This window comes from Physeter macrocephalus, chromosome 2 (assembly GCF_002837175.3).
Source record: "Physeter macrocephalus isolate SW-GA chromosome 2, ASM283717v5, whole genome shotgun sequence".
Classification (NCBI taxonomy): Eukaryota; Metazoa; Chordata; class Mammalia; order Artiodactyla; family Physeteridae; genus Physeter; species Physeter macrocephalus.
This window is the reverse complement of record NC_041215.1, coordinates 105,887,030-105,899,609: the sequence shown is the minus strand read 5'-3', so window position 1 is coordinate 105,899,609 and position 12,580 is coordinate 105,887,030. Positions and strand designations below refer to the sequence as shown.

At 41.4% G+C, this 12,580-nt stretch overlaps 1 protein-coding gene across 1 annotated transcript in view; it reads right to left on the bottom strand.

Moving 5' to 3' along the window:
- Positions 1-12,580, bottom strand: part of KIAA2012 (KIAA2012 ortholog) — a 126,456-nt gene that overhangs the window by 51,718 nt on the left and 62,158 nt on the right. Inside the window, 1 exon segment of the mRNA XM_024124719.2 lies at positions 6,734-6,810. Within this exon segment, the coding sequence (XP_023980487.1) occupies positions 6,734-6,810 (77 nt within the window).

The window sequence follows — 12,580 nt, the reverse complement described above, 5'->3', positions numbered from 1 at the left end:
AAACAAAACAAAACAAAACAAAACAAAAAACAATCCACAATGAGATATGAGAAACCCAAAGGAATCTGCAATAGGTAGAATTACATAAAGTAGTGAAACAAAATTCCAGACAGCATGGAGGATATTTGAGGTGTCTGGGCTTGGGGGTTGAGGGTGGGTGGAGTGGAGGAGGGGGGAAACGGTAGGTAGATTGACTTGTAGCCCTTTAAGTTATTCCTGCCATTCAAGCTTCTCCTCTTCTACATCTGCACCCTTAGATTGTATATAAGCTCCGAGTTCTGTTTTATAATAGCTTTCAAGCAGAGGGCAAAGGAATACAATAATAATTCCTATTGTAATTTATCAGGCTTGCCTAGTGACAACATTGTGCTAATCCTTTTCCAGATGTTGTTTCATCTAATCATTGTCATGACCCCATGAGGAAAATATCATTGTCCTTTGTAGGTGAGGAAATTGAGCCTCAGAGAGGTTAAATAACCTGCCTGAAACCACACAGTCGGTATGGAAGAAGCTGGGATCTAAAAGCAACTTTGTGAGAGTCCCAAACCAATAGGCCTTTTGGCAAGTGCAGGTAGCATGTTAAATGGGGCCCTGTCTGTCATGACATCTGTTTCCTCATCTGTAAATGACAATAACTGTACCTACCTCATAGGGCTGTTTTAAGGATTAAGGGAGATAATTCTAAATCCTGCACATAGGAAACCTCAAAAACATTGGCTGTTATGACCATTTAAAAAGACCCTCTTGATAATGGAGGGATAATTATTGAAGCTTATGATAGGTACATGGAGGTTCATTATACTATTCTCTCTACTTTTGCATGTATTTGAAATTTTCCATAATAAAAATAAAAAAGAAAATCAGGCACATATCATGTGTCTGGTTGGATCTAGTAGCCAACAGATCAATAAATACAGACTTACTGGAATAAGTAATAGTTGCAGTGAAAATTCAACAAATAAAAGTCTCGATTTTGTAATTAAAAACAAGGCCCTCTCAGTAAATTATCCTTAAATTGTCAATGGAGTTTTTGGTTTGACAAAGTAATCCCGTGGGTAAGGTTGAGCCAGAAGATGAAGTTTGCTTAGATCTTCAAAAAAACCTTTGAATCAAATTCCCCAACCAAAGCTATTTACAAAACCAGGAAGAGCGGCGGACGGGGTGATGGAGGGGGCAGGCTGAGGGGGGAAGAGCATGGAGCCGGGGAAATGCTGTGCCATGCCTTTAGAAATGAGAAACAGGAGGATAGAAGGTGGGGAGGAAAGGGAACTTCTCCAGGTGAGGAGATGCAGATGGTTAATTCTCCCAGGCATCTCTGCTAGGCCCAGTCTCACTTATCAGCCTCCAAAAGGATCTCCAAGCAGGATGCCTAGAGACACATCCAATCTGCACAAGACCCAAAGCTTCTCAGAGACTGAAACACCAAATCATGGCAACCAACAGCAGGAAGTATTCTGAGATGGTGTGAGGTGTTAGAGAAACGGCAGCTGAACTTCTGTATCATTTCACTGGAAAGAAAAGAAGTGCAATCTCCAAATCCTACTTAGAGGCTTTTTTCCATCCAGGACATGGACCTTAATGTCAATAAGAGATTTATTTGTCAATTTTTCTTTTTTTGAGGAGCTACCATGTGCCAAGAACTGTCCTAAACATGTGAGATGCTAGGGTGAATAAAGCAGAATAAGAAAAAAAAAGTCTGTCTTTAAAGAGTAGTAGCTTGCTCTTTTAGATAACAGCTAAAAAGTTCAACAAAAGGCAGGGTGCGGTTCAGAAGGACACTGAAACAAAAGGCTACTTTTGTACCTTGCACAAAAACTTAGTGTGTCTACAGGTGTTCTGTTTTTCTCCTGAAAGAAGAAGGCTGAAAGGGGAGATGAACACCATCTGTGAAACCACCAAAGAAACAGATGGGGTAAACACAGATTTATTCAACCTAAATCCTTAGTGCGCTAGAATTACAGGCTACTCTTTGAAATCCAAAAGAGGTAAATTTAGGACACATAAGATCAAATATGTATTTATACTGTCGTAAACTCATGAAACCTGAACTCAAGAGACAGTATAGGTCGAAAGAGAAGTGGCTTTGTGAAACGGGAAAAGGGGACATAATTTTTGTTTAACAGGATTTTTAGGACACTACCAAAGTTCTAAACCCCACAAAGCAGAAAAACAAAACCCAAGATAAAGCAAGTGAGAAAGGATGTTTGCTTTCCCTAACAAAGGGAGAAAACCGACAATGTCAAAACTCGTGAGAAGGTTTCTTATTTTAAACAAAGAGATGCAATGATTCTTGGGGAATCTAATTGAAGTGTGAGCTTCTACTTTGATACTCTTTACTGACAACCTCTCTGCCCTGACAACTCCATAAACCAGTGGGCTCAGGGCCCGTCTTGTCCCAAGCTTACATAGATGGATCTGAATGGATTAGAGAGTTTCACACTTTGAGATCCAGACTTTTCAGAAAAACAGGTGAATTTGTTGCCTCCCACCCCCACCAAAGTCTAGGATCAGAGGGATAAAATGCTGAAAAGGGGTTGAGATCCTTGGAGGAGCATTCTGATGGTCTTACCCAATAATCGAATAAAAACCTAATTAATGTTAAATAATTTCAACTAACAGTTAAAAAATAATGGCACTATGGTGTTGACCCTTGTTTCGCTTGCTGTATACTTGCTGTTTACTGTGACTCCTCATCATTTTAAGCTAGACTTGAATAAAACCAGCTCATGATTCATTTTTCCTCCTTACAGGGAGGATTTTGGAAAAAAAAAAAAAAAAAAAAGAAGAAGAAAAACAATGACAAACCAGGAAAACAAAATAAAAACAAAAGACTCAACCCAACATAGTCATAATTTCAAACGAGCATGACTGCACTTTTTTGCAAGCACTATTTGCAAGTCTTTATAGATACAGTATTTTTTGTACATAGTTGCAGTCATAATTGACATCACTTTGATTTCCACTTTAAAAATGAAATCGGTAGTTTGCAGTGTGGGGTTGGGGCTGGGGTGTGTGTGATTTTCGCCTTGTAGGGGACGTTTGGCAAGGACTGGAGACATTTTTGACTGTCACCAGTTGGGCGGTTGTGCTACTGGCATTTAGTGGGTAGAGGCTAGGGATGCTGCTCAACATCCTATTGATACAATGCGCAGGAAAGCTCCCCACAACAAAGACTATCTGGCTCAAGACGGCAACGGTGCTGAAGGTGAGAAACCATGTGTTAAACCTTTTGTATTAAATCACAGTTTCTAGGATGAACAAGCATCATTTTTTAATGCCTGAATTAAACCCCTCACAATTCAGTCATTTCTCTGGCTGTTTCCAATTTTTCTCTATTATAGATACTGCTGCAATGGACATCTTCACTCACTTTTTTTCTGCTGAATTATTTCCTTAGGATAAATTCCCAGAAGTCAGAAATACTGAATCAATGGGTATGAATATTTTTTCATGTTTTGCAAGTCATATTGCCATTTTGCTTTACAAGTGGATTGAACCAAATTACAACCCACCAAAAGTGTATAAGTGTACCAGTTTTACCAAAAACTCATCAGTTCTGGGTGTTCCCATGAAAAAAAGGTGAGAGGAGGCACACATCTCAAATATGAAATGGTCCCTCCAGTTCGCCTCAGTTTGAATTTAAATTGCTACTCAGGATGAATACCGTTTCCACATTTGTTTTCTATTACTATTATTTTTGATATGAATTGTTTATGTCTTTTGCTTATTTTTCTAACTGGTTTCAATGTTTTTCTTTTAAAATTGAATGGGATCTTTACCAAGTATAGATAGTAATGCTGCTGTGGTTAATGCAATTATAATTATTTTTCTTACTTTTTTTTTTTTTTAAGTTTTACCTCCCCCCCTCCCCTGCTCAGGATAGATATGTTAACACTTCCTGCTAGAATTTTCATTTACAATTTTAATACTCTTTTTAGGTGCTGGTCACTTCACCCAACCTTTCACCTCTATCCACATAGAGAGGCCCTGGGGAAAAGGAAAGGCTTCTCTAGTGATTGATGTCAGCCACCGAGGTTAAGAGCAGTGCTCGGTCTCTGGCTGTATCCCCGGAACTAATTTCCCTTAATCAAATGAAACTCCTTAAGAGGAGCCACAAGGCAGAAAAGAAAATATATGTGAAGGAGAATACCAAATTCTGTGAGGAGTTTGAAGGACCTGCATTAAAAAAAGGGCACCATACCTTTAGGAGTTCAGAACTGGCAATGCTCCACATGCTGCTATTAATATGCAAAAAATGCCTTCATAAATACTTGATTCTGTTCACAGTGGGGAGGCAGTTCATTTGAAAGAGGAAATGGGAGCTTGGAGTTGAGACATGTCTGCTTGTCTCCTTTTTCTTTTTTTATTTCTCTTTTCATCTCCACATTTCCCCTTGTAGGTTTCTTCCCCCTCCTCCAACTCCTAGGAAGTTGTTGATGTCAGCGGCTACGCATTTCTTTTTATGGATTTACCGCCGAGGCCCTGATTCTCGGCCAGGTGCAGAAGAGGTGCCTCAGGAGCGAGTCCCACGGTTGCCATCCTGTGTCGGGGGCGGGGGCGGGGGCGGGAGCGCTCCTCCTCCTCCCTGCTCACGCCCGCAGCGCCGACCTCCGCTTCGGAAACGCACAGCGGAGGTTTTAAAATCCAACCAGTAGGGGGCACCAGAGGCGGCGTCCAGAACGCGGTAAATCCAGGAAGCCAGTCACGTCTGCAAAGCGCTGTCTGGCTTTCTCTCTCACCCACCCGTCAGAAATGGGTTTCCAAATCGAGGTATGTGACTTCTCTTTAAAGCATGGTGATACCAACATATGCCACCTTTGGGTTTTTTTTTTTTTTTTTCCCTCGCAGCTAGCACACTGATAAAAAAGTAAAGGTATTTTGTGTGACCGAACTCCTAATATGGTCAGATCCCAGTGAAGGGAGGGAGGGAAGGGGTGAGTCGGGGGTGGGGGTGGGGCATTAATGAAAAAGAAAGAAGAGCAGAAACTGCTGATGCTGATAAAGATCAATTTTGTGTGATATCCTAGCCTGCTTCAGAGTGGGAGGGCGACAGTGAAAGGAATCCACTGAGTGTGCCAGTGGCCCATCAGGGTACGACGTAACTGAAATCTGCTGGGCAGAAACTTGTTTCTAAATCCTTCCAGATGATTTACAGTAAACATGAAATTAGTCATTTACATGGAATAGATTGAGGAAGTAGGGAAAACTGAAGTCAGTGATTAATCTAATGAAGAGCCGTTAGCCTCAAGAAGTAAGGGGGAGGGGGAGGCAGGGGCGACCCCACCCCCTCCCCGACCCCACCCCCCTGTCTCTGTGTTTGGTGGGGCTTCCTAGACTTTTCCTCAGATGGCTTTGCTTTGGGGGCTACTTCTAAAGGAAATAAGACTACTGCGACTTGAATAAACCAACTGGTGGGAACAGCCCCCCTCCTTTCACGAGGGAGGCACAGGCAATGCCCCGAGGGAGCTGGTTTGCCATGGCGGCGCAGGGGAAAGCCAGGATTAGAGCTGAAGACCCTCAGTCTGCTGTTCCTCTTTCTGACTGCAAGGTTCATAATTCAGTCTAGGACTTAATTTGACATGACTGAGCCACTCTTTTATTGCAGGTGATATGAGGTCTCCTGGAATACAACCACGGGGCTGTGTGAATTTGGAGAGTTTAGGGTATATGAGGTATTTGCAAGGCCTTTGGAGTTGTGGAATTATCGAACGACAGCACATTTCCCTCAGTCACAGACTCTCTCGAAAAAGAAAACCTTCTGGATCCCTTATAAAGGGTGTCTTCAAAGCAGGCACGTAAAACAAAAACAAAAACATGCAGATGTTGGTTCTGTGGTTCCTCAGTAGCAGTAAGGGTCGACTGGGCTGTGTTTCAGCACAGGGGAGGCCTGACCGGGGCCCAGGGTCCTAACAGGGAGAGCTCAGGTTCTTCCTCAGAACCGGCTAGGCACACACAGGAAAACAAAGCTACCTTTATTATTACTGTTTTTTAATGAGTGTGAGGGAAGAGGAGAAAGTCAGGAAGTTGGAGATAAGGGAGAAACAGAGACCATGCTGGTGACACCCCCAGTCCCGCCACCCCGCTGTTGCCCAGCAGGGGGAGACCTGAGAGAGCCTGGGCTGTGGGGCTTCTGCCCCAGCTTCTTCGAGACCCGCGAAGCTCTAGGAATTCCCCTGAGTTGTCTCTCTAGAGTGATTCGGAAGACAGTGCCAGCCTCAAAGCTTCAACTGAAGAAACAAATTTATAAATATTTGCGAACATACGTCCTTGAACCACTAATAGATATTCTTAATCTATTCAGATAAAGCATTTTTTCCCTTTCTTCACAGTATCCTTGCATTTTTTTCTTGATTGCTATTTTTTCCTCCCTATTAGGAATGAGAATTGGAGTAGAAAAATGGGCCCATTGGCACAAAGTCTTAGTGCCTACTGCCTCGATGGAGGATGGCTTTCTGTGTTTCCTTGTTCCCTTTTTGACTTTGCAGAAGTCAGGGAAAGGCCTATTCAGCTTATTTGCGCACACAAAGAGCCAGACAAAACAGTCCAAGTTGAGTTAAGACATTCCAAGTCTATGAGTTAAGGAACATTTGTGATTTTATAGTCTACTTGTCTCATTTAATTGATGAGGCAAATGAGGCCCAGAGAGGTGAAGAATCTCACCCAAGGTCACACAGCAAGTAGGGACAACAACCCCAAAGTCCAGTATCGTGCTCATGCAGAGTCAGTACTGTACCTGCTTCTCTGGCTTTTGGGTCAAAGGTGAGGTTTCATTAAGATTCATGTGAAGATCAGTCCTGGATTCAGTGTTTGCTATGATGAAAATCAGAGAGAAAAGGGTCAAGGTTGTCAGACCTAGGTCTCATGAATTTTTATATATACCATACCCATACACACCTAGCTCATATGTGTAAGATTGGAAACACACACATGCCTATGGCATTCATATTTACTCACCAAATAACACATGTAACCTCTACAGGCACAGTCTAAATGCCACGTTAAATATAGTGTTGAGACTTTATATTCAAATTTCTTTTTTCTTGTTTTGGTTGCTCTTTAAAAGAACAAAAGTACATTCTTTGTGCTACTAAAATTCAGATAAAGCTGAAATTAAGAAGGAAATATTGATGGAAAAAAATCTGCTGATCCTGTTGAATATAAATTTTGTATGATCCTACTTCACTGAGGTAGGAAAATGCTTCTGCAACATTCCAGATGGAGAGATCAGAGACTTTCCTTTTCCCTCATGTTGTGGAAGGGCAACAGGAGAAGTGAAACATGAAACAAACAAAGGCAGAAGTCAAAAAGGGGCTGATGGGAGGGGACTAATGGAAATCATGGCGCTCACCCTGAAGCAGGCACTACACAGACACCGATATGTGGTTGGCGTGTAATCTGCACTACTCTCCTCCATGGTTGTGTTATCATACTCTCTATAGGTGTGGAAGCTGAGGCTCGAAAGGTAAAGTAACCCACTCAAGGATGTACAACTAGTGAGGTTTTGAGTAAGGATTTGAGTCCAAGACTGCCTCATTCAAACCTCATGCTGCAAAGGGATAGGATTGATTTTGTTTTCCTTTTTTTCCCCTAAGAAAGTAAATTTAATGTTTATAAAGGAATGTTTATTTGAGGGACAGATTTAGCTAAGTGCATGGCTCCCCTGACAAGGATTTTAGTGTCTTGTGTGGGACCAGTGTCCAACAAAAAGTTCTTTACATACTTGCTACTCCTAAGTAGCTCTGTTAAGAGTCTGGCCATATGTGATTCGACATCTTTGCCTCTTTGACCTAAAGCCTCTACTCATTCCTTGTGGGCTGACCTTCCCTTTTCTGTTGTTTCTCAGCTGTTCTCATCTATCTTGTTTGAAAATGGCTTCTGCACAGATTTAAAACACTTCTTATTTAAGACAGCTGGGGAAACTGAGGCCCAGAGAGTGACTTCATGTGATTGACTCAAGGCCATATCTTGAAAGAGCGCAAGCCCAGAACCTGAACCCAGACCTCCTGACTTAGCCTCTCCTACTCTCCCCTCCACCTCACACTGCCTCCTGTTAACCTCACTTGGTCTTGCCACATCACAGCTGCTTGGCCCGGATCCATCCTCTGCACAAATCCAGCCCAACAGAATTGTGTTGCGATGAGGTTCACTTCACTGTGGCTTGGAAGGAACCATGGGTCTCTTAGAAATGAAACTTATAAATTCTAATGCATAAGGAAAGTTCTTGCAACACCAGGAGAATGAATCAGTCAGCCAGAGTTCAAGAAATGTAAACACATTTTTAGATAGGAGACTGAAAAATTGCTTAAGACTTCTCCATTTCTTGGGTCAAGACCCTGGTAATTTACTGAGGTCCGAGCTGTCAAGGAGGAGACACAACTCAAACTGCATTCCTGGGAGATAAAGCAATGGGGGTGGTAAAACTTTCTCCCTGAACCATGTGGCAGAATCTACCCCTCTTATCAAGTTGAAGAAACTGACCCATCAACCAACGCAGGCAACTGGCTGTGAACACAGGCCTAGTTCTTTCCCATTATTCCAGAGCTGGTGTGTACATTCACAGACTACAGACAACACAACTTCCAGGCCTGCCTGAAACTGGGAGCTCAGAGTCTTTCTGTGATGAACATTTCTGCCACGAAACAGATAAACAGAAAACACATTCTTTCCCTGGCCGCCCACCATCAGGCCTGAGTAGATTTTCAAACGCTAGCATTAATCTAGCCACAGGCTTTTAGCAAGGAGATAGCATTCCCACCAGATAATCAGGCAGTTTCAGAGATGACCCTTACTAGACGGGGTCTCATCCCAAACCTCTTCTGCCTTCTTCAAATCATGGGATCCTTCAGCAAACACTCAAAACTTGAAAAGCAGGAAAGAGCATCTGATGCTAGCATGGAATATGGGTGCCTTAAAATTTCCTTCTATTTCAGCCTATGTTGGCCATGTTTAATTCCCAAGTTGTTTATTGTTTTAAATAAAAATGAAACATAGTCATATTTATTCCCATTGTTTCAGCATATTTATTTCCCTCGGTATAGGATGCTCATCTGATATCAAAATAGAGACTGAACTCCAGAAAGTCACCTTATCAGGCACAGTGGACCACCTGATTCCTTCCTAGATGCATGTCAGGGCTTGTGAGAGAACATCAGACCTGCAGGCTCCAAAGTAGCCAAACATTTGGTAGGTACAAGGGCAGGAGCTATGGAAAGTGCTGGCAGGAGCCTCTAAATTATGTGTAGGGTGTTTTTCCACACATACCATTTCTGAGCCAGGAGTACCTTTTGACCACTAGTGTGCACTCATGGAACTCCCCCCCATAACTTGCAGTAGTTCATCATTGAGGAGGGGATGTATCCATTGCCAAACAGATCTCAGAAAGTACCTTTGCCTTCGCACAGCTTTGCATGTGGACTTGCAGCAGAAGCCAATGGGAGGAGGCCTAAAAGTCAGCCTCTGTACCTTCATGGTTTTGTATTTCTGGTCAAAAATGGAAAATGCAAATTCCAGGTTGTTAAAAAAAAATTCTTCCCAGTAGAAAATAACCATAAAAGGAAGGATAATTCTGGTCCCTTTACATAGCCCTGCTGATCTTTCCTTCTTTACTTTATATAATAAGACTCAAGATGCCTATGACCTGTAGAGCTTTCATTGTATTACAATAAATCTTGAGCCTGTTTGTTTAATGCAGGAGATCAAGACCCAAGATGGCCTTTTGGTATTGTCATCATCAAATTCTTGGAACAAGATTTAAGACCTTGTTTATGCTACACATTTTCACTTTAAATCTTCCTGGTTGAGGAGGAGGGTGAGATGGGCATATCAAACAGTTGCTTAAGACCTGAGAAAGTCTCCAGCCTAAAGACGTACCCCAGGGAGCTCTATTAAAGGAGCCAAGTAGATCTAGAAGATATGAGTCAGTCTGAATTTAAATATGGAAATGCCTAGTAGATGCAAGGACAATATTTTTCTTCCAATTTGGAATAACTTCTTTTACTTACTTATTATATCTTGTTAGACCAAGGCTTGCTCAGTCTCAAGAGTCTAGCTTTGGGAACACCAACTTCTCTCAATAGTTCGTAAATTATTTTTTATGGAGAGGTCCAAAGGTACATGGCAGTTTACCAAGCCCCAAATGGAAGGAAAGCTAGAGGATGGAATTGAAATTCGAGTTGTGTAGCAATAAAATATCAACTACACGAGAAACCCTCCAATCGATATACATCATAGGATTAATAAGGATACCTGTGGTGGAAGATGGTATGGACGAAGGGAATCAAAAAAGAGGCTGAAGGTAGAGCTACATACAAAGCAGCCAATCAATTCAATGCAATATTCTACAGAAAATATTATTCTTGGTCACTTGCTCTCAAACAAGTGTAAATATCTGGTCTCCCAGCCTCTGGTCTTACCCCCTTCATTCCATTCTCTACATAGCCAGGAGAGTCATTTCTCTAAAATAAAAATCTGGTTATGTCAATTTCTGTGTAAACAGGATCTCACAATCTTTAGGATAAATTCCTTAGTTGCTGCTTATGGGCCTTCATGATCTGGCTACTGCCTACCCCACCAGCTGTATTTCTCACTACTTCCTCCCCTACATGTACCTTGGGGTCCAGGCATTACAGGCTGCTTATATTTCTCCCATGCCACCATATTCTCTAACCTTCATATGGTCCTTTTCCCTGGAGCATTCTTTCCTCTTTTCTACTTGGCTAGTTCCTACATATATCCTTAGAAACTCAGCTTAGGTGTCCTCTCCTTCCAAAAGCCTTCCTAAACTCCAGGCTGAGTTAGCCTGTGCTCATCCATAGCTCTCAGCACACTCCACTACTGTGGATGACTTTAAGGCATGGACTTTATCTCTCAACTGTATCCTTATGCCCAGCACATTATTTGGCCTTAGTAGATGGTCAACTAGTGTTTGCTGAATGAATGAATGAGCAATCTTTATGTGCTCTGTAAAACAGACTCACTAATTCTTTCTATCGGACATGTTCTGATGCTGGTGTCTTCATTAATTTTCAAATGAGTAATTGCTAGGAATGAAGACAACAGCAAATGTAAATCCTTAGGCCACAGGGAGATGTGTGAAAGAAGCAAGAGAGAAAGCAGGAGGAAAAAGATCCTTAAGAAAAGCCTCATGCTTCTTTATGGTCTTTTTGATGAGAAGATAACACAAATGTCTGAAGAGCGATGAAACAGAAGACAGTATTTATGGATTACTAGTTAAGAGTTATTTTTTGATCACTCTGACAGAACAAAACTTAATATTCTCAACTTTATTATAGTTGAGAAATATAGCTGATATATACACACACAGACATCTTGAAATCCATACCAGCTTTAAAATGCATTGTGCTAAGCACGACTTCACTGCTTGAGCAAGGTCCTGATCCCTCACGCATATCATACACTAAATGGACAGTGGATCCTGGCTTTAGGAGGGACACATCCTGAGAGTTTCAAGAGTCCTTAGATTTGTGAATACCCCTAGTGTGAATTCATATGACCAGTAAAACTAAAGTAGAAATGAAAAAGGAGAGGGAGTTCTTCAGACTCTTAATGAGTTGATAGATAAAGGATTAGAGTGATTTATAAAACTATTTTTTGGCAGAGAATCATAAAATTGTTAGACCACTTCATTTTCTCTTAATTCCACCACCAGTCCCAGCAATTGGCCTACTTTATAGGGCCATTAAAAAAAGAATCAGGGGATGGGGGTGGGGAGTAGGGATAAATTGTGAGATTGGGGCTGACATATACATACTACTATATATAAAATAGGTAACTAACAATAACCTGCCCTACAGCACAGGGAACTCTACTCAGTACTCTATAATGGCCTACATGGGAAAAGAATCTTAAAAAAAACAAAAAACAAAAACAGAAGTAGAGTCATAGATGTGGAAAGAAACGTAATGGTTACCAGAACATGGTGGGGGAAGAGATAAATTGGGAGATTGAGATTGACATATACACACTACTATATGTAAAATAGATAACTAATAAGAACCTACTATATAGCACAGGGAACTCTACTCAATACTTTGTAATGGCCTACATGGGAAAAGAATCTAAAAAAAGAGTGGATATATGTATATGTATAACTGATTCACTTTGCTGTATACCTGAAACTAACACAACATTGTAAATCAACTATACTCCAATAAAATTTTTTTTAAAAATCAATGTTCTTCTTTTAAAAAAATAACTTCAGAAGAGCTCTTGCACATGTTACAGTGAATACAGACCACAACACTGAGGCTGGCTGGGTGTATTCACTAGCTTAGTGATGGTCTTCTGTCTAACCTCTCATAAGGTTAACAGCTGATTTCTCAGCAGAAATTCTACAAGGCAGAAGGGAGTGGCATGATATACTGAAAGTGATGAAAGGGAAGAACCTAAAGCCAAGATTACTCTACCCGGCAAGGATCTCATTCAGATTCGATGGAGAAATGAAAAGCTTTATAGACAAGCAAAAGCTAAGAGAATTCAGCACCACCAAACCAGCTCTACAACAAATGCTAAAGGAACTTCTCTAAGTGGGAAACACAAGAGAAGAAAATGACCTACAAAA